Here is a 22,249-nt window from a genome sequence, read left to right on the forward strand (position 1 = left end):
CAGCGCGGGGTTGTCCCGCTGGGGCTGGCGAGCGCTGGGGAGGGCCCGTTTGTGGAAAAAAGAAAGTTTAAGTCTGGGAAGTGACTTAGTGAAAACTGCCCATTCAGAGATCAGCTCGTTAGGTACAGATCTACAGGTTTTTAATGAACCAGGGGAGCAGAGTTACAGCTTGAGGCCTGAAAGGGAGGAGGGCTGGGAATAAGAGGGACAGCAACCTTGGACTCGGGTTTGGGTGCCAGAAAAAAAAAAAAAAAAAAAAAAAAAATACAGCTTCCCTTTGAAGGCAGGAGGGTGCAGCAGGTGAGGTGCCCTCGGAGCCCCCTCACCCGACACGGCGAGGAGGAGCGGTCACAGCCCACCGGGAGGCAGCCCCCCTGCAGCTTGCACCAGCCAGCAGGACCACCCACCCCAGGAGCAGCCTGGGCTTGGTGGCGATGCCCTACCCCTCGTGCGGGGGCGGAGGAGGGAGAAGCGAAGCCCTGAGAGCCCCTTTAGGAGCAAGGATCGGCTATTCTGCCCATGAAGATGACGGTGTTGAGGGCGGCCTCCCGGATGAAAAGCAGGAAGGGCCTGTTGGCGTTGAAGATGATTCTGTTCATGGGGAAGGAACGGCCGGAGACTGTGACAGCCGTAGCAGCCGATGCCTCGCTGCCTTCTTCGTTCACCTAACAACCGAAACAAAAGAGTTGGGATTAAAATACGGGCATTACACCGAGGGCTGGCCCTCCTCCTCCACAGACAGCGGGTGCCAAGCTCCCCGCTCCCCCCAAGGCCCCAGGTGGCCGAGGAAGCCAACATCGTGGGTTTAGAGCTATTTTTTTTTTCCTTCAACACTTCACGGTTTTGAAAACAAAGAGGAAGATGCCGCTGGGACAAAACCAAGGGTTACCTCGAGGAAGGCTTTGTGGAAAGCCTCGGATACGTAGAGGTCTGTACGGCCCTCTGCAATGATACCTGAAATACAAAATAAAGATGGTTCTAACTAGGTTTTTAGACAACAGCTCAAGAGAGAACAGCCTTCCATCCTTCATGGCCTGCGTTCAAGCAGAACGCACGTCTGCCCTAGAGCAAAAATAGCCTCCGCCAACTGCAGCTGACTGCTTAACTCCACAGCCTCAGCGCGGAGCTGGGCTGCGTTCCGTGGTGGGCTTGACCACAGAGCACATCACTGACTGCAGCAACATCTCAACACCTTCGTGTTCTTGTTCCTCATGTGCTGCTACACTTAGTGCCCTGGTGCCTGTGGAGGAACGATTACCCTCCACCCCCACCCCGCACCACCCTGTCCCCACATCTGACCTGGGAGTCTGGCACTTTCTGGACTGAAGAGATCTTCCAGCCCCATTTTTCTTAGCTTCTCTTTGACACTGAAGCTGTCCTTGACACGGAAGCGAGGGAGGTAGACAAAGAGAGAGACCTCTGTCATGGAGTCTATCCAGTCCTGCAGCTTCTCCGATGTCAGGTCCCGCTCCACCTCCACCAGCGATGTCCCAGGATTGGGCAGGACCAGCACCATCGTGATATCATCCCCTTTGTAAGGCAGCTCCAGCACCTGGACTTTGTCCTGGGGGATGAACACGTGATTGAATTTGGACTCTTGGTACATCACTGGGACCTTGCAGGTCTCACCGTTGGCTTTATGAAATGAATCCAGTTTTGTGTTTGGAGCTGGGAACTGCGATTTCCAGTGCCCCTAAAAAGGGAGAAGGGGAAAACAAATATGAGTGCCGTGTTTCCCCTAGGGAAGTGGGCAGCACCCCCAGCTTTGTTAGCCATACCTTAAAGTAAATGGTGTTCACCAGGACCAAGACAGTGAGATCATCAATACCTTTTTCTGGGATCACTTCTGTAATACGCCTCTCTGTCTTATTAGCCACCCACTCATTAATGATCTTCCTGGAAAGTTCTGGCTTCTCCTGAAGGATGAGACCAAAAGAAGTTAAGTCCAGGGTTTAAAACACTTCTTTGTATCCCTTCTGCAGCAGGCAGATTAACAGCACACCGATCCCAGCGTAGTGCTGCAGCGTTTAGCAGTCAGGAGTGGGGAAGTGACTGCGGTTAAGGCAAGCTGGGACAGGAGGAGCTGCATCCCAGATTCCCTCCTGCCTTCCCCGAAGTCCCACACCCCAGAGCAGGGCACTCCCTGTGGGCAAAAGATAGGGACGGAGCAAAAGCAGGAGGACCGGAGTGGAGGGGGTGGACACGAAACCAAACAAAAAAAGATAAATCCTGAGCACTTCAAACTCACTTTGAAGTTCAAGGGCCAGAGTTTCGCTCCATAAACTATTTCGCTGATGTTCTGGTAAGTCTCATTAAAGACCAAAGACTTCTCCCCGAAGAGGCGGTTGGCTGATACCAGCTCTGAGGATTTGTTGGCTTTCTTGTAAAGGCGACAGTTCAGCTTGGCAAAGAAGAAGTGGATCTGATCAGATGTCTTTTCCGAAATGGTGTCAAACTGAAAGACCTGGAGGAGGCAAACAGTGAGGAGGAATCCATGAGCAGGCCCTTGCGTTCCCACAGCTCCCAGCGCCCACGGCAAGTGTGATCCAGCCTTTGCTTTCTGCTCAGCAGCCTAAATCACAGAGGCAAGAAATCTGCAGGCCCTCGGAGCTTCACCCCCCGCGTTTATTTGGGAACCCAAACCTACGTAAGAGCAACACGTCACCAGCCTAAGACCTAGTTTGGGGACTCCCAAAACATGGCACGCAGAGGGGCTGCTCCTCTTTCTAGCTCTGGTTTCCTTGCTCTCCATACGCCACCTCTGACAGGTCCCAGCTTCTGTCTTCGAGCCTGTCTTACCCGAGAGGACTCAGCTCTTGCTCACCGCAGTCCCTGCCCTAGGGCTGTCAGCGGGGTGCCTGCCGGGATCTGCCTCTTTCCCTGCCTCTGTTCCCCACCCCCTTCCCCTGCCCCAGCTGTGGGCAAGACACATGGTTTTGCAGATCTCCGGCTCACAGGTGGGCATGACTTCGCTAGACCCTTTAGGTGGTTGTGCAGAAAACTAAGAACTTGGCGAGCTGCTCACGCGCACCTTGGTTTTTGGGTGTCAGGGGACAGATTCTAGCTGGGTGCACGAACCACGGGGCTTCCCCCGGTGCTGCTACAATTAGCACCACTCACGCACGGTGCTCACAGCCCCATGGCCAGAGCCTCGCAGGAGATGAGCTTTGCTCTGGCCATGGAAGCAGCTCCCAGGTCAGTGCAGGTGTCGTGGCTCCAGCTGGGACAGGGTTAATTTTCTTCTTAGTAGCTGGTGCAGGGCTGTGTTTTGGATGTGGCGTGAGAACAATGTTGACAACCGATGTTTTCAGTTGTTGTGGGTCATGTTTATACCAAGTCAAGGACTTCTCAGTTTCTCAGGCCCTGCCAGCCAGAGGGCTGGGGGGGGGCATGGGAACCTGGGAGGGACACGGCCAGGATGGCTGACCTGAGCCAAAGAGATATTCCATACCATGGGGCGTCATGCTCGGTATATAAACTGGGGGAAGAAGAAAGAAGGGGGGGACACCTGGAGTTATGGTGTTGGTCTTCCCAAGTGACTGTTAGCCGTCCCGGATCCCTGCTGTCCTGGGGGTGGCCAGACCTGCCTGCCGTGGGGAGGGACAGGTGAATTCCTGGCTTGGCTTTGCTTGTGTGTGTGGCTTTTGCTTTAAGCTATCAAACTACCTCAGCCCACAAGTTTTCCCACTTTCACCCTCCCCATCCTCTCCCCCACCTCACTGCGGGGGGGGGTGAGCGGGCGGCTGCGTGGGGCTGAGCTGCCTGCCGGGGTTCGACCACGACAGCAGCTCCCAGAAGGACTCACAAGGTTTGTGCTAAACCCTCCTGTGAGGGACAGTGCCAAAGACTGCTCCTTCCCAGGAGCAATTCTCATGGCCCGTTGAGTAATTCTGGCACCCCTTACCTATTTTTGCAGGGAACGGGAATACGTAGCAAGCATTTTGAGGGTTGATTTCTGCAGCACAGCGTGTTTGGTCTTATTTGCTCCCAGCTGCAACGACAGTTACACTTTGCCTACCGCTATCTAACCTCAGGGCCTTATGGCACAGACAATCCCACAGCACGTTGCTCCACACAAACATCCAGGGTCTCTGGCACAGTTTCCTACCAGGCAAAGTTGGTGGTCCTGGCTCTTTTGGAAGGAAAAGGGCGGATTAGGAGCGCAGCTCCGCAGCCTGGGTGGCTCAGTGAGAAAAGGGTCCCCATCCAGCGGGAAGGGCTGCCCGGAGGGGAAGGCCTGAGTGAGGATTTGGGAGATGCAACAGGAAACCCCAACAGGACTTACTCCAGAGACAAGATCTGCCAGGACAGCGGCAGTGGGGACAAAAGGAGCAGTTGGATTCACACCTCCTCGTTGCAGGGAGAAAGTGTCCCACCTGCGAGGAAGGTAGGGGCAGGACTAAACCCCACGGAGCAGGCAAGTGGGGCTGACACTGAGAAAGGTGCTTGGACAGGCAGGGAGTTACCTGGTCCCACGGCAGAGCCAGCGCTCGGGATTACCCCTCCAGTGGGACCAGGGCTCCCCGCTCCGAGCGCAGGAGCCACGGCCGGTGGGACACGGTCCCCGCGCACGGGCTGGCTGCCTGGGACAGTCTGCTGTCCTACTCCTGGCTCAGACTGCTCTTACACGTACTACAAGGAGGCCCTCAACCAGTAACTGATGTTCCTGCGTTCCCAGAGGGTGGCAGAGCCCTGGAAGCCAGCTGGACTGGGGGGTGTCCCACCTGTCTGATTTTGTCCCAAGGGAGAGAAAGGGAATGTGAAAAACAGCCTCTCCCAATGGGATTTGGTATCCCGGCTTTTCCCGCTTTTTGCTTAAGAAAAGGCTTAGCCACCTGCTCAGCTACGTGCTGGCCCAGCCTGCGAGGAACAAACTGTTCCCGTTCCCTCCCCTCAGCTCCCGGAGAGGCGAACGCTGACCCCCCAAACCCAGGAAATCCACCCTGAATGCCGGATCCGAACAGGCAATCAGAGGAAAGAGCTGGGATCTAACCAGATCCAGAGACAAGTGCAGCCTGTGCGCGTCCTTCCCGGGGGCTTGTTTAACTGAAGGCCTCCCCTCCCAAGCCACAGAGCCATCCCGACCCGGCCGGGTCACCCGCTGTCCCCTCCGCTGCCTTCCCGACCCTCGGCACCCACCTCCATGAGCTGCTGCAGGGTGCTACCGCAAGCCCCGAGCTTGGTCATGGCGAAGGCTGTAGAAATGCTCAGGGGCGACATGAAGATGTTTTCCCCGTTGTCCTTGGAATCAGCCAGGTACTTGTAGAAGACAACAGCAAAGCGCGAGTTGGCCTTCGACAGCTCCCAGACCCGGGGGTTGGTGGCCTCCGGGAGCTTGCTCTTCCCTGGCTCTTGCCCCTCGCCCTCCTGGGGCTTCTTCTCAGGGTTGCGGTAGATACAGATGGGATTCACCGGGATGTCACGTGGCTTCGCCGTGCAGATGTCTTCCACGACGTAGTGCTCCGGGGCAGCTAGACCCCAGACGCCAAAGAGACACAGCACAAAAAGATGCATTGCCCTGGAACCAGAAAGAGGGAGCTTACACACGCTCACCTGCCCAGAAAGCCCCATGCTGCCGGCACAGCACACGAGCCCCGTTTCGGCCAACATCAGACAGGAGCCCCGCAGTCCTCTCCAACGTCCTTCTGTCCTGTAGCTGCAGGATAAAGCAGGAGGATGGACAGACACCACCAGCGCACCCCTGAGCACACACCGCTTTTAGAAACAACACGCTGAAACCTCAGCTTTCCCAGAGCCCTGGGAACCGTCTTGTTTAAGCAGCAGGCTCAGCCCTCACCAGGATGCCCAGAAGCCCATGACTTGAACTTCGGGGGGTGTCCCCAGCAGCCAGCCGAGGTGGCTACAGCACGATGCCCAGGCGCGCCTGTGCCTGGAGCCGCTGCTGCCCACTGCCTTGCCTGGCTGGTGGCAGGTGGCCCAGGCTTCACTTAGACAAAGTGGGTTTGACCATTCCCTTACCCCCTTCCTGGGGGAATCCTCCTAGTTCTCCTGGTCTCTTTTTTTCTCCCTTCACCTGAAGCCCTCAGGCCCCTCCAGGTGCTGTCTGTGCTCAGACTCACCTCGGCTTTATGCTATTTAAGTTACTGATGCAGGAAACACCACAGCCAAGAGAGGTGATGAGGAAGAAGTCTCCACAGGAGTTGGTCCCTTCATTCATTCAGCATCTTTAATCCCTAAAAAGTATATTTTATAAGCGTGCATGGTACAGCTGGTACGGGACAACTATTCCTGTCCCAAGTCCACACCACCTCAATGCAGACTGTCCCTGGCACCTGGGGAGTGGAGGCTCACGTTAATAACCACGCTCAGCACAAGCAGGTCTCTGCAAACCTCCCAGCAAGGCAGAGAGAATTTGTATTTTCCAACTTTGCTAAAGCAGGGAGGGGGTCCGCACATCCCACCACCGCTGGCGGCCGGACCTCAGAGCCATCCTGGGGCTGAGTAGGCAGCACGCGAGGTGTCCCGTGTGCCGTGGGTTGAGATGCCCGGGACACGGCTCCACGTTGGGTTTGCTCACACCCCTCATGGGAGTGAGCTCATGGACCACAGCCACAACAGCTCGGGAAACTGCTACTGGGAAAGGCTGGCAGCCCGCCCAGGACCCGCCTGCCATGGGGGACTTTTTCAGAGATGTGGCTAACGCTGGTAGGGCTCTGCCTGCCCGTGTACTCGCTGCCACCGCAGTAACTACAGACCAGCTGCGTTTAGCACCAGCGACCTCCCCGCGGTCTTGCCAGTGCCGGTGGGCCAGCACCGGGGGGAGGAAAATGGGAGCAGCCCAAGGGCTGACCTGGGATGCAGGAGACCTCTGGGTTCTTTCACAACCCCCTCCCCAGGCTCTTGGGCAATGACTTCATGTTGGCTCCGGCTCCTCCGCAAAAGCATCAATGACCTCATTTGGCACCGAGGCCGCACCGAGCCCCCGGGGCCCCTCTCTAGCACACGCTAAGAGCACAGCAACAAGCTCTGCATGAAAACATGCAAAGCAAGACGTGCTTGCTGAGGCCATGGCCACCGCTCCTGCTGCTAACAACAAACCGGTTATTTTCCAAAGGATTTAGGATAGATACAACACCACAAAGGGCAAAAAGAAAAATTATCTAAAAGGGGAGGGGAGTCAACCAAATACAGAAACAAAAACAACACCCAGGGCAGGAGGGCAAGAGAGAGGAAAACTATTCAGACAATTGAAAGTACTCCAGGAAGCACTACTCTTCCGAACCTTTCACTCTTACAGGAAAAATCCGCCAGCAAGAAGCGAGGCAAGCGTCTGTGCTGCGCAGCGCCAGGGCCAGGACCAGAGCGACCCCCCCGCCGCCTGCCAGCCCCCCCCTCACCCACGCTCGGGTCCTCCTGGCTCCGGCAGCACCGAGGTGCCTGCGGCTGCCGGTCCCACCGTGGAAAGGACAAGCTGGCTGCCGTCCCTGCCCTGTCACTTCGCTCACCTCCCGGGACAGGCATGCCTGAAGCGGGTGTGGGTCTGCCCCTGCAACCACAAGTGCCCGCTTCTGTCCAGAGGCAGCCCGCGGTGCCTGCTGTCACACGCAGTGCTGCCAACTCATGCTTAAAACCCAAAGGGCAAGAGTGGGGAGAGCACCTCACCTTCATCCTGCCCTGATTAAACGGGAAAGACCCCCCCTGCTTCTACTCCAGTCCTGACTCCACCAGCTTAGAGGAGATACAGGACTTTAATGCCTTAAATCAAAATTTATCAAGTGCTCAGGCTGGCGCTGCCCCTAACACGTCCTATCTTGTCTCTTACAGGCAAGAGCCCTCGCGATGTTTTGGGCCAGCTCTTCACTGCAGCACTTGGCTGAAAAACACTCCTCCTCCCTCCGCAGCCCTTCAGCACACCCTTCTCCATCGCAGCACTGCCACGTACTCCATATGTCAACTGCTTTCATCCTGGAAGGATCCCAAAAGCATTACCACAACATCACTGCCTGAAAGGGGTTACTGGCAAGAAAGAATGTAAAAATTAGAAAGGGCTCTCTTTTTCCTGCTTCACCCCTGTAAGGAGCCACAAACCAAATTGCTGATTCAGCTCAATATCAGGCTCTCTGCGCTTCCCCAGAGCAAACTCCCCCATCCCCCGCCTGCCCTGCGACACACCGGGCTCCAGCCGGTGCAGGCCATCTCCATCCCACTGCTTCTCATGGCTGCACGGAAGGACAACGAACCAGCTTGCAGTCCCCGCTCGTCCTCCAGCAACCGCCCTACAGAACCCACCCGTGCTACCTACGGCGGCGTGACCGGCCCGCAGCACCCTGGCAGCATGCCAGCCGGGCAGCAAACGTTAAGTGGCTCAAACCATTTTGAGACTGACTCGGGCTCTTGAGAAGGGAAGCCTTCCTCGCCCCCGCGCACCCCAAAAGCAGAGCGCAAAGCACGTCAGCGGTGCTCTCTTACAGCCAGGCAAGGGACCAGTGGTTCCTGGGGGCAGCCTGGTCTCCTGACTTGTTCTCCGCACCATGAAGCATTGCTACAGCTTAGGGATAGAAGTCAAGCAAGACACTTCAGTGAGCTGTACAGAAGCGAGCCTTCGAAGGACGCTCCTAAAACAGCTCCTCGGGCCCATGCCCAGAGCAAAACACCACTCTGGCAGCAGCCACAATTCTCAGGCTCCCACAAAGGCAAAAGAACCTGTTACAAGGACTTAATTCCCAATGAAAAATAAGTGGAATCAGTTTCTCTTACCTGCCCCCGTACCTCCAGCCTTCTGCTTTCAGGATGCAAATGCAACCACTGAGAGGACAGTCTTGCTTGAGCCCAAGCCAGTCCAAGGCAGTTTCCCCACTGGAATTCTGTGCTCAAGCAGAGCTGAGACAAAAGCAGGGGACGGTGGGAGGGGAGTAGGATGCTGAGGCCAAAGGCTGATGACCAGCTACAGAAGGTTAAGCAAAGAGCGGAAAAAAAACAATGTTTAGTTTGAAAGAGGTTTTAAAGTTCAATCTGACAAGAGAAAGTTCGACCACCCACCTCACGCAAGTGCCTTCAGTTCTTGCCAATAGAAAATTAACTGCTTACACCATGAAAGAACCCCCCAAACTTTCAACAGTTCAAATGTGATCTAAAGTATTTGTAGATCTCACTTCAGTATCTTGTAGCTCAGCAAAACGTTTTGCTCTGCCCCCGGCCCTGTCACCCCCCTTCCCAAACTGGCACAAGCTGGGAGAAACCGCCCCACTTCACACTTCGCAGCTTCAAACACGTCCCCTCTTAAACACACTCACCTTTTCACTTGCACAACGCGAAAGCTGATTAACAGCATCTCTCCTCATCTCCGGCTCACACAGAGCAGCACTGGGAGAAGGATTGAGCAACACCATTTCCAAGGTACAGTGCAGCTGCTCCCCAAACCCAGCAGCATCGCCTGCCGAGCCCCACACCCAGCAGCATCGCCTGCCGAGCCCCAAATGCCAGGAGCTGGCTGGCGCAGGGGTGCTCAGCTGCACTGCTACTGGCCTCCAGTAAGAACCCAGCTCCTAATAGAAAAAGCAGCTGCAAACTGGTTTGGGGGAAGTAAAAGACCTTCCTATACCAGTATGGGCTAAAATTAAATGGGACAGGGATTGCAGAAATAAATGAGAGGATGCCATGCTCAGGACTCAACTTTGCTTTCCTGGGCTCCCCTCCACAGCCCAGGCGCACAAGTGCCACTTTTAAAACTGCCTCTGCCCAACATAACATCATTCTTGCTCTCTCCAGTTCTATAACCAGGACTTCATCCAAATCTTCATTAAAAAAAAAAAAAATCTTCACCGCAAGCGAGCACAACAGCTACGCAATCCACGCTGAACACCGCCCAGCAGCACGCCAATACCTGCTCCCCAGAACCACTTTCAGCCCGACAGCAGATCGGGGCAGACCTGCCACGCACGTCAGTACCCGCGGGTCCGGGGTTTGTAATTCGTGGCAGGAGGCAAAGCATCCTCCACGAGAAGGGAAGGACTTGTGCACCATACCACGTTGCTCCAAGTGGCTGCTGGTTTGGTTTTCCAAGGTAACTCACACTTGCGGGTCCCAGGGGTAAATTAGGGATCCTCCCCAGCCCACGGAGAGCAGCAGGCAAACACCCAAGTATAAGAGGTTTCCATTTACCCAATGCTCAGATGGAGTTTAAGGCAGCCAAAACGAGAGCAAACACCTTTGTGTCCTGCACATCCCATACAGCTCCAGCCAACGTGGACGAACTCCTGCCAGCAGGACAACGCACACTGGCATCACGGCTGCATGCTTGCTTCACTGTAAAAAAAAAAAAACAAGAGCCAGACTGCTAAAACCGTGCATAGAAATGCTTTCTTTAACGATGGTGGCCCTATTAACAGCGAGGTTAATTGCAGAATTGACGCTGTAGGGCTGAAGGGATCTGTCGGCTACCCAAGCCATATCCTCCAGGGGAGTGGAGTAAATCTGTTTTTTGAGTGCAGCAGTGGCAGTTTGTAGCTGCTTCAGCTCAAAGCACCAACCCAGCACTCGCACCCGAGCAGAGCTGTGCCTAGGGAAGCATCCAAAGTGACTGAGGGATCCAAAGCCCCCCCTGCTCTGGAAGACCACAGGCTCTGCTTTGCAGACAGAAGAGCCCCCAGCAAGTTCACAGCAGCAGGGAGCGTGCTTCCTCCGCGAGCTTCCACTGTCCTCTGAACTGCCCCCCTTTTTTTTTTTTTTTTTTTGGGGGGGGGGGGGGGGAGGAGTTGGAAAGAAACAGCCCCTAAACACACCCGAGCCATGAGCAGGAACACAAACGTACTTAGGGCTTGGGTTGTGCTTTGGGTGCTCGCTGTTGAGTTTTACGGTGACACAGAGGGAGGAAGACTTGTACAGTCAGAGCAAGACAGGATGAAGCAATCCCACGTTCTGGGCTGGCCTTTCCCAGCGCCCTTCTATCCTGGTACCCACACCCAAAGGGAAAAGAAATTTCCAGCAGCTGCTGCCCACTTGAGCCCAGTCTACCCTCTTTTCATTATACAAAAGCCTGGAAATTTCTCCAAAGCCCTTCTGATGCAGAGCAGCCGTGGCTCCCTTCCAAAGGGATCTGACTCTTCACAGCACTTCAACCTTCTTCAAAAGCCAACCGCTGCAGAAATACAGCTCCCCCACCCCCAAGTGACCGAGTACCTGAGCGTCCAGGACCCTCAGACTGGTGGGGAAAAGGGAAACCATCACCAACTGAAATACCGTTTTCTGGACTGCCCACAAAATACAACTCCCTTTACAGGAGGAACTAAAGGTTCCGGGTCACCCAGCAAGGAAGCACCACTGCGTGGAAGTGTGAGGGGGCCCAGCAACGAGCAGCGATGGGCTTCAGTCCAACAAAGCACACACCTCAGACTGGATCTGCGGTGCCTGCGATCAAAAGTAAAGACAGAAGTAATAAACGTGCATAAGCTTCCAGGGCAGAGGGCTGGGCTGGCCCCACAATAGGAGAAGGAACAAGTTTTTCAGCAAAGCAGCAGCTTATTCCGTGTCAGACTGCGTTCAGCCAGTCTCAGACTCAGAGCTAGCTAACGGCCCACAAAAAGCAGGGAAAGGTTAAAAACCACGAAGCCGACTGCGGAGCAAACCTTACATTCGCTCTAAGGCAAGTTCCAAACCCGGTGCAACACCAGAGGCACACTGCGTGCTCCTTCAGCTACAGGGTTTGTTACGTTCGGGTTTGTTTTTTAAATATGCAGCTTCTCTTCAACTAGGAAAAGTGATTATTTTGAGTACCCTTTCTTGTTCAGAACGCAGGAAGAAGCCACTTTATTTACAGGCAGAGTCAGAAGAGAACAGACCGGACCTCCAAACAGAGGCAGGCAGCTTCTCCACTATTTGGCATCTCTCATGCTGCAGCCCGGCAGAGAACACACACATCTTGACCTGGAGGAAGCCTTACACAGTCAGTCCTGCACCTCACACAAAACTTAAGAGGAATGCACATTCAACCCAGACAGAAAATGAGAGATATTTCAAAGCGTTCTCCATTAATTTATCATTTAATATAAATGCCGACAGAAAAGCAGGTAAGACCTTGTAGACACTTCCATCTATTTACAAACCAAGTAGCGAATCACCACCTTTCCACTTTTTTTTTTTTGTTGAATCAGCAACTCAAAGGACCCTTAGACACTATGTGAAAGCAAGGTGAGGTTGAGTCATCTTTATGAGAGAAAAGCAAGGTGAAGAAGGAAGAAGTAACATTTCAACATATGGCTTTTTCTATAGAACCACCATGCACACACAATATGTCTCCGTTTCCTTGTTCTTTAATATAAAAGTGATACTGTTGCTCTACAGTTCTAAAAAAGAAATAAAGGAGACAAATACTGACTTCCAGATCTCTGGATCCTCTTGCCTTTTGCCTCCTTCAATCCACTCTGTCCCACCTCAGCATAGTTTTTAGAAGGCTTTTCTTTCAAGTTTAAGTAGTATATTGCAGGAGTAAAGACACAGGGAGTTGGATATAGTAAACTCTTTCTGCTACTCCTTTTGTCAGCTCAGATTTTTTCCAAAAGGTAGTAAAGCATCTAATCTTTCCAGGAAAGAGGTATCACTGCCTTTTGTGCCTCTGAATGTGTCCCTCGTGACCAGGCCTGTATGTACAACACTCGAAGATTCCCCTGAACTTGCAAAGAATTCAGATTACAGAATTCTTCTCATATGTTCTGCTTAATCTCTACTCCTATTACAAATGTTTTGATAGTTACAAACAATAAATATTCACAATATCAACCCAGAGTCAGCCATTCCCATAAAGGCTCAAGAATTTTGTTGATGGGGAAGAGAAGCAGGAAAGGAAGAAAACAGTAGAAGAAAAGCAAGAAAAGAACCAGTTCAAACAGAGAGAGAATTCATGACATTTTGTTTAGTGTTGATTTATGAGAACAGCAGACAGTGAATTTCACTTATCCAGGATCCTAAATAAATTCAAGAAACAGTTCATAACCTGACTCAACAGATCTCACAGTCTCCTTTATTACCTAGGCTATCCTTTTTATTTTTTTTGTTAAATATACCTCTGCAGGGCACAATCACATACAATCAATACGATTGGAAAATTACATGAGCTCTATCCCAAGCATATATGCACCAATGTTAAAAAGTTATTTAAAAAAACCCAAACAAACCAAAAAATAAACTCCACCCAAAAAGGTGATAATGACTGCAGAATGTCTCGGGGAGACTTGTACAGAACTAACAAGATCAAAGAAAACTAGGCTTACAAAAAACAGGAAAAAATGTCACCTATAGAGAAATCCCACAACTGGAAGTAGATGATTCCAAAGAGGGAGTGGGAGCTATCCTATACGAGATCCCACAACTCTTCCTCCCTCCTCCCACACGTGCCTTGCCTCACCGTCTTCCTCCCCCATAGCAACAAATACAATGGGGAAAGAGCTCGACACTATGCCACCAGTTACAGAAAACAGGGCAAAATAACCAGGCTACAGCACAGTTGCTAAGCTGACTTCAAGGAAAGCTCCTCTTCACGTAGAGGCTGCTTACACAGCAAGCAGAGGCCAAAGGGGTAATGGGAACTCCTGAAAATTAGAAGAAACAACGTCATTTGGTGCGCCCACGTTAGAGCAGCTTCGCTTAAGAGGCTGCAGATTAACGGTACCAATTGTAAACTGTGCAGCAGCTGTGACGTGAACAGGGTTTCTTCTGTCTCAGGTTGCTTTATACATCTACAAAACATTTTCAGAAGGCTAGAAATGAAGAGGTCAGTGCACACATCCAGTTGTGGGATCCATCCAAAACACAATCTGGTTTGGATGCCAAAGACTTGTGAGTACTGTCTGCCACAGAACTATTAATAAATCTTTTTAACATTACAAAGAAGTAATTTCTTAAACATCAAATACTCCACAAGATTTTCTTTTTTTTTTTTTTTTTGCTTACAGATATATTTTCCCCATATACATTTCATATGTAATTCCATCATCTCTAATGCTTTTTTATTTTTAGAGACACTGCACCACCTGTTGCTTCCATCTTTCCCAAGACGGCATTTTTCAAACTGAAGTTGATAATTGTGTTCTCCTAAAACTTTCAGATCTCAGAATCAGTTGTTTCCCAGAATATGAAAACATCCAACCTGTATATCCAAAGACACCCGTCTTTCTTGCTGGACGAAGCCAGGCACCTAAAACTTTCCCAAATGCTGAACATCTAGCAATCTGCACTAAAATCATACACAAGCTCACTGGAATTGCAAAGATTGCCTGGGAAAGATCAGTTTCTTATTTAAGTTACTAAGCTATAGGCATCCGATCGTCATTACGGTTATGTATTTCAACCTTCCAGCGATGGGATGTGGATTTTTCTGCATCAGGAACATTCCCATGAGCTCTTTTTATTGGAAAATTTCAGAAAAAACTGCACCCTCTTTGCTTACCATAGTGTTCAAATAATTTCCAAGGCATGATATTAGACTCGCCATTAGGAAATAAAATTAAAAAGAAAACCCAACAGTAAGCTTGTTCTCCTTTCCCTGCTAATCAAGGCTCTACCTGCATCTTAAGAAGTGCCTCGAAGACTGTGACAACACTAAGCAGTTACATTCTTCTTCCTACATAAGAATGAAGACCACACGCTGACTGTATAAGGACACTGTGCTGGGATAACCTTCCCTCCGAATAACTTACTTATATTGTGTAACTTGAACTAACTTACTCTAGCCTCTTTCAGCCCCCTGACATCTCAAAAGAAAAGTAACGCAGCTGATAAAACAGTTGAGTATGGAAAAGAGAATCCCCAATGAAGTTTCTGACATTTCAGATTACCTGAATAAATCAATCTGTGCTACATAATCTGTATGCTGGTATACTGCAAGTAACAAACACCCAACTCTTAGCACCAAGGCTATACCTAAAGTGTGGCTCAGAGGAGCTGCTTCACTTTCTTCAAATTCAGAGTTTACATTTACTCAAGCAAGGCAGATGTTTTGCCAGTTCACGTCTAAACTACCACTTATGACAACTCAAGAACTTTTGCTTCCTTTTTTCATCCAGGGGAACCGATTTATTGTTAATACAAAAAATTAAGCTGCTGACACACTGACATTTTTGGGTTGTTTTTAAATCAGTGCTACCAACATTAGGAGGCGGGAATAGGAAGCACATATTTTGGGGAAGTGAACAAAGACAACATTTGAGTATAAATGCCCCAGCCTTGCTCTGTGTTCCTTCTATCTACTGTAGGACTACAAAACCTCCTTCATACGCACACAGCCAAGCAGAAAACTTGCACACTGCTTGTATGGGGTTTTCCCCCCCCCATTTTAGAACAGAGATGATGAGTTAGCACTCCTGCTGTTGAACTTCCCGATTACTAGCACTGAAGCTCTTGGACCATAAAAGTGGGTCTGAAATAACTAGTCAACTGAAGATATATTATATTGGGGTTCTTCAGCCAACTATCTTGTAAGGCCGCTTCATTATAGTTCAGATTTATAAATGGGAATGGAAATTAGGGTTTATGCTACTCTGACTTACAGATTTCTCTCTAAATCCAAAAGCCTTAACAGTCTGCAAGAGTTTATGTTAGATCAAGGAAGGGAAATGCAAGCGGCTTTCTTAACATATTATTAATGAAAAGCCTCACTCCTAGCCCTTGCTAATAGAGGATTTGCCCCACCTTACTCAATTGGTGCTGTCAAGAGACAGTATCAACATACAAGTTTGCTTCTTCCACATCTAATTTAATGTAATGCTACAGTTTGACAAGTCTTTTCAGTTCCAATGGGCTTAAAAGTCAGTTACATTTGCAACACAGATTTATCTTTTACTGTAACTGAAGAAATTTTAAAACAGTATTCAATTTAAACACTTAAAGACAAGGCTTCTTTGATTATATTACATTTCTATGTTCCTTCTCCCTCTTTAAATGAGCCATTCCATCAGCTGAGAGAGTGTATGACAGACCGAAAACATGTCAGAATACCCCAGATACATCTCAGTATATTGCAAATTGTATGACTAAATGGAATGATTTTCCACAATTCAATGCATGGATAAGGCTTGACAATCATTAACTTTTGTAAATTGTTATTAGGATAATACAGTCAACTCACAAAACCCTACAAAGATCTGACAATCAAAATGGTTACACCAGGGAAAAAAAAAAGTGTAAAGCACAAGTCTTTGGCTCTCCTTTAAAGAAAAACAGCAGTTTACCATGTTTATACAGATCCCCCGTTTGCCTACCAGTAGGGGCAATATCACATTTGTGCATCACTGAGTAATAACACCATTAGAAAAGGCAACTTCACAGAAGTTATTGGCTAAGCGAATTCCTTTGAATGCTCTGTTTTGAGGCAGCAAGCTGTCACTGTTACACAATCAGGGAGGGTGAATGGGCAAGCCACAGAAGGAAAGGAAGGAAGATATGGACAAAAGGGAGAGAATAAGGCTCAGAAGAAACTAGGACAGAGAAGAACTTAAAGGGGATAACAGTGCTGCAAGTTTAAAAGGTGCTCTGGTCTAAATAAAATAAGTCCTATTCTGAAATGGGACAGAACACTGTAATATACAAGAGGGCCAGAAGAAAAAGTCTAAATTTCTCCTATTAAGAGAACTGGGTCAACAGAAAGGAAGAAGAGATGTTGACAGGAGGAGGAAAGTAACACTACAGAATAAACAAACATCCTTTCTACAGTGCCTGAATCACTGACATACTAAAATTTAACCTAACACTCGAAGCTTCCTGTTCCTGGGGGGTTTGTCCATGCTGGGGCTGAAACCCAGGTATCAATTAGAGTTGAAAGTTGTTGACTGCAGTAAAAGATCTAACCTACCTACCAAACGATGCAGTTGTGGCCTAACACCATTGTAATACTGCTTCCTCTTGCCCAAGTAGAAGGAAGTAAACCTTCTAGCAAAACCAATTTCACTGAAGCGGACAGCATTCCTGTAAAACTGGGACAATGACAGGCTGTAGAAATGAATGTATCTGAATACAGAGTGACTCCAGAAATTTTCATTTCCTGCTTATTTGCTGTAGCCATCAATGCTTCCTTGATATGGACAGCTACCTGTCCTCCCAGTTCTACCAGCACGCTTTTCCACAAAAGGGTACAATTTTAGGGGCAGCTTCCAGAAAAGACTTCAAAGCATGTACTATGTTTTGCTGTTTGGCTTGTTTAATCAATTAAACCTGGAAAAAAAAGCAAGAAAAGGGTAAGAGGAGGAGGGGAAAAAACAAAACCAAAAATCAATACTGTTAGTAGACATTAAACAAACTATTTAACAAGCCAAACTATAATACTGGGCAAACAGGGCATTCACCTGGACACACTGATCACAGCAAGGACACCATGCACAAAGTACAGCACACAAGAGCTGGATGAAGGAGAAAAAACAACAGTAAAGTTTCCTTTCTAATCCACAGGTTTTGGAAACATTCAGTATATGCAGGCCAGCAATCTGGATAGCTCTTACTGCAGAATTCCTCCCAGGAGGAAAAGTGGAGAAAAAAAATTAATCCCTAACCTGGCAAGGAAACTAGCTGGCACAAGTAACGAAAGGTAAAAAAAGTTTTTGCCCCTTCAGGTTTTCTTCCTAGTGTTCAAAATGAATCTGTAGATTAAAACATATCATAACCGTCTTTGAGAAGTCATTTTACACCAAGAATTATAGCAGAAAAAAAAAGGTACATTCTGGGCTTGTCCTCCTAGGTTAGAATATTGCACTAATTATCTCAACACTAGAATGAACTCCCTGTGTTAATAAAGACACAGCAGGAAGAAGTACACTAATTAAAAACAAGCAAGCTGACCTGACGGTGGTGCTCTGCACTAAAGGATGGGGAAGAGGGCACCGTGCCTGTATCAGTTGACTTGTGAGCAGGCTGCCAGGGGAACTCGTTAATCATCATCATATCCAGAGCAGAGATGGGAGAACAGACCTGACAGGCTCAAAACTGCCTCACCCTAGGTTCTGCTCAGCTCAAAGCGGGGAGGGTGTAACGTTAGGCCTCAAGTAGGAGATACAGATGGATGGGGGCAAAGTGTAAATGAAACTATTCTAGTAGAGATGATTCTTTGCCAAAAGTTTAGAAGGGTTAGAAAAAAAAGCAAGCTTCAAAACTCCTCTTGGCAATTAAGAGGCCAAAGTTCAATTAAGAGCAAAATAAACCTGTGTGGAGACATATGGAAAGTGTGTGGGGGTGTGCTGAAAAAATGCCTTTATTTTCATTCAGTGCTTCTACCTCCCAGACATTTGATCACAACAGCTGCGCTCATGCGAAAAAATTCTTAAAACATACCCAATATATATACATATATAACTATGTATATATGTATATATATATTTATATATAAATTTTTATTTAAATAAAAAAGAAAGCTCGAATCCCAAGCCAATATGTGTATCAAATCCTTGACCAGCCAGGTCTGTAGGGCATAATCAAATTCAATGTGAAATAGTATATAAACGCGGTGCCTTGACTGGGCAAATTAAATAATTGCTACTCAAAAGAGTCTTCTGTTTGGACTCTCCTACTGGTAGGCAATACTGGGACTGTATCCCCTCCCACCCCCCATTTTGTTTTATTTAACAGTATGATGAATGCAAAGCTTAGCCCAAGGTTGCTATGACCTCAGCAGGAGTTAAGGTTAAGGAAAAAAACTAAAAACCAAGAAAATTTATTAACTCTTGCTTTACCCAACCAAAGCAATGCAGTAATTTATTACATAACCAGTGCTTTCAGATTTAGTAGTCTAACCCAGAAAGAAAAAACAAGAACAGGCCAAGAAGGTGCAGAGGGAGCAGCACTTAAAATTGTTCTCCACAGAATTCTTTGCATACAGGGTCTCACCCCAGTGCATGTCGACAGAGTCAAAAATGTGCAGCAAGAACAAGATTTCTTTTATTTCTTTAAGAAAACGTCTAGAAAGGCCTATGGTTTCTTCAACTTTTTTTTTCTTCAATTATGAAGACCTACCTGGAGAAGTAGCACACTAGATCTATCAAGCAAGATTTGCCTTTCAGTACTCCTAACTACTTCTGACAGATTCTGTGCTGCACCTCCAAGTGATCGGTTTTGATGCAGCTTTTCCCGTATGAAAGGGGAATCTAGGAAGGATCCATCGCAGCAGTGGCAGACAAGCTGCAGACTGAGTCTCAGATATCAAATTGTAATACAAACACACACACCTTTAAAAATGCCAGCTTTGAAAAAAGAAATTAAAATTCCCCTTTATATTTTAAAGATCGCCATCACTGACAAGCACAAATCAGAGATGTTGGTCTCCTTCAGTAAAAGGCCCTCACAACAGCATTACAATTAAATAACTGATACATCACTGAACAAAAGAAAGGGGAAAAAAAAAATCAGGTTGTGAAGAAAATTGTAGTTTTAATAATCATCGTAAAATAGCAATGAAGAAAAAAGCAAGATTTGCTGAGAAGGATGCATATATGAAAGATCTGTTTAATAAGGCAGAGAGGTCAGTAAGTCCCTCTGCATCAATTTTTAGTATGGACTTTGGGTAAGCTTGTTTTAAAGGCCTAGTGAAAAGGGTGGGGGGAAACACAACCAGCAGACGCTAGATGAACTAACACTGTTCACCAGCTCATCAGCAGCTAACATCCTTCCAGAAACTGTGTAACTTTGCGTTCTCTCTACTTCCTATTTACTAGAAATTCTACCTTGGTCATGGCTGCACAACCTTTACTGGTTAGTTAAGTGTCTCTACCACAAGCCCCAGCTAACCAGCTTCAGAAATACTCATGCTGTAGTAGATCGGTCTGCATTCTGCTGACCTCTTCAGTCCCAACAGAAAACGAAAGGCCAGCAACCTTCAAATAATGTAACATATGTTTGACAATCGTTTTGTTATCCTCTTTAATTACACGTGCTGTGCTGGGACATACAGTAAGGACCACACCTGTTGCATTGCAAAGATTCTGTCACTTGTAGTTTAAAATAATTTAAGCAAGAAGTCTCACACAAGCTAGAGTTTAGTTCCTAGCCACAATGGGGGGAATTGTTTTAAGAACAAAGTTTGCTGCACATCTTTTGACACTGCAGTTCACAGCTACTCTCCAACCCTCACTCCTTGTCTACCCTTAAACCATACAAGGAAGCGGCCAGGTTGTTTTAGTTGTTGAGAAATTAAGGTGATAAGAAATTATGCACTGGGTATGTAATAATACCAAAATAAAAGAAGAAACCTACTTCATTAAGATCATACAATTAATCAAACAGAGTATATATATATAATATCTTTTTTTTTTAAGCCCTGGGATCCAAGGCGTCCAAAGTTATTAAAATAAAGTTCATTCACAGAACAAAAACAAATTTAATTTGAATTGCTTGCAGATACTGCTAATTTTCATTTTTTTTTAATTAAAAAATGCGTTAATGTGAACTATGTGCAGGATTTGTTTCTAGTAGTTGTGTTTGTGCACATTGCCTCTGGACCTGCTGCTCTGCTACTGCTGTTGCTCCTGGGTTTCTCCAATCACCCCTGGAAAAAAATGTGATGGAAGCTACCAACACCCCAGCAAATGAAACTCTGGGGTATGCTGGCCTCACTTCATGGAGCAGATGTGGGTGTAACTCCCGCTCTCTGGGAGTCGTGGTTTTCTCCTCCTCCCTCTGGGTCCTCTGACAGGCTGAGAGACACTGTCTTGCTGGACAGGAGGCCAATGTTCTCTTGTGTCAAGGCTGATCCATTTGGAACATCACTGCTGAAAGAAAGTTAAGGATAAAGGGGGAAGGGGGCAAAGAGAAGTAATTACTGAGATTTTTTTTATTTAAGTAAAAGGATGTCAGTTATTTGTTTCTGCAGCATCTCAATGAACAGTTGGGAACGCATGTAAAGACTTGCCTTGTATAACAAATAGGTCGTCTGGTATGCTGCAGATACTTAACAGAAAAGAATGAACCAAGATATGGCTAATTGAAAACAAGTCAGTCAATATATTTTTAAGGTTCTAGATTAGTTATGCTTTGCAAACTATTTCAGCATGTGCCTTAAGATGTACAATCTGTACAGTGCAGACATTCCAGAACATTTAACTTATCTGGATCATTTATCTTAATTTTTTTATTAAAAAAAAGAAATATTTGTTGTAGTTTCATTACTTCCAGAGTTCCATATGGAAAAATTAGTTTCTGCTCTGGAGGCCTCAACCTAATGGTGCAGTGCAGAACTTAATAATTGGTGCAGACTTCATAAGCAATCGAGAGGGATACATTTTCTGAATAAATATTCAGATTCCAAACTGCTCACATCAAGTTATGTAAACTTAATGAAACATCTGAGCTTTTCTGTTCAAAGCTTTTAGCTTGAATACACGCAGATGCTTGCAGCCATCTGAAAATGCTTGCTGTATAGATTCCCAGCATTCCCAGGCAACATCTTATTTCAATTGAATATCAAATGTCAACTGAAATCAACCCCAACATCTACACAGATAAAAATTACTGCTACAAATCAAAGTGATCTTTGTTTCAAAGCTACATACCTTCCTAGATATGACCCACACCACAAACATTAGCAGGATGCAGTAACTTTCCTCCCACATTTGGAACATTTCTTTTCTTTGAAACTAAAGCAGCAGATAAATGTTTCTTCTAGGGTTGTTTAGCTCCTGCTCCTCCCTACTAATAATTGACTCGATGGACTTCTGGTCTTACAAACACTGAAATTCTTCTGTTGTGCTAATTGATACAGAGCCTCATTCCACTCACCTACTCATCAGCTGAAATGGCCCTTAATTCACACATGCACGATAAAAACTTGTTTTCTATCTTTTCCTAGCAGATGCTTCCACATCAGAGCCAATGTGAGACCAAGGGTTATTATTATTCCTACACCAGAGAGTGACCCTGATTAAGTCATTCTGCTGTTTCACGAGGAAAGGTTGAAACCCCATGTTACCTGAATGTCAGTGCGAGGTCTTCAGCTGGAACCTTGCTTTGTGGTTCTAACTGTCCATTTTCTGTCTGTTTATTCGTGCCCAGTTTGTTTTTCATATCCAGTGAAGACTGGCTTTCCTTTTAAAAAAAAAAAAACCAAAAGGACAGAAGAAAAATTCTTTAACACAGTGTTAAAGGTATTTGAGACTCGATCCTTTAGGACCAACGATGAAGGCCTGTAGATTGGGAGTTATACAGCGTAACCCACAAAAACCATGAGACAGGAAAACAGACTAAGACACGCTTATCCTCTCAGGACATTGTATTTCCTGAAAGAAAGGGATGATTCTCATAACAACAAGCAAAGACCACAGAC

The 22,249-nt window shown here is 47.5% G+C and overlaps 2 protein-coding genes across 10 annotated transcripts in view; both read right to left on the reverse strand.

Annotated features, from left to right (window-relative positions):
• Window positions 1–123: 123 nt before the first annotated feature.
• On the reverse strand, window positions 124–8,902 carry SERPINC1 (serpin family C member 1). Its single transcript, XM_040610041.1, has 8 exons — window positions 8,719–8,902; window positions 6,081–6,194; window positions 5,140–5,518; window positions 2,249–2,464; window positions 1,779–1,916; window positions 1,300–1,693; window positions 890–954; window positions 124–665 (listed from the first exon to the last, which is right to left on the reverse strand). Exons 2-8 carry the CDS (start codon window positions 6,176–6,178, stop codon window positions 492–494), a joined length of 1,464 nt encoding a protein of 487 aa, XP_040465975.1. The 5' UTR covers window positions 6,179–6,194; window positions 8,719–8,902; the 3' UTR covers window positions 124–491.
• A 4,093-nt stretch (window positions 8,903–12,995) lies between these two features.
• The window catches only part of RC3H1 (ring finger and CCCH-type domains 1), a 65,035-nt gene continuing 55,781 nt past the window's right edge, over window positions 12,996–22,249 (reverse strand). For 6 of the 9 annotated variants that reach the window (XM_040610031.1, XM_040610035.1, XM_040610032.1 and 3 more), the window contains 2 exons: window positions 21,896–22,011; window positions 12,996–20,699 (listed from right to left, as the gene is read on the reverse strand). In XM_040610031.1, coding sequence (XP_040465965.1) covers window positions 20,546–20,699; window positions 21,896–22,011 — 270 coding nt within the window. In that variant the 3' untranslated portion in view covers window positions 12,996–20,545. The remainder of the gene's footprint in view (window positions 20,700–21,895; window positions 22,012–22,249) is intronic. The other 3 variants (XM_040610036.1, XM_040610033.1, XM_040610030.1) reach the window with 1 other exon arrangement.

This window comes from Falco naumanni, chromosome 11, assembly GCF_017639655.2.
Source record: "Falco naumanni isolate bFalNau1 chromosome 11, bFalNau1.pat, whole genome shotgun sequence".
Taxonomy (NCBI): Eukaryota; Metazoa; Chordata; class Aves; order Falconiformes; family Falconidae; genus Falco; species Falco naumanni.

What these genes read in the sequence shown, in the direction of transcription:
- SERPINC1 (XM_040610041.1), bottom strand. Translation starts at nt 6,178, where the DNA reads ATGAATGAAGGGACCAACTCCTGTGGAGACTTCTTCCTCATCACCTCT. An exon ending in TTAAATAGCATAAAGCCGAG is followed by an intron (nt 5,519 to 6,080) that starts GTGAGTCTGAGC and finishes TTCTGGTTCCAG; the next exon opens with GGCAATGCATCTTTTTGTGC. An exon ending in CCCTGCAGCAGCTCATGGAG is followed by an intron (nt 2,465 to 5,139) that starts GTGGGTGCCGAG and finishes TGCCTCCTCCAG; the next exon opens with GTCTTTCAGTTTGACACCAT.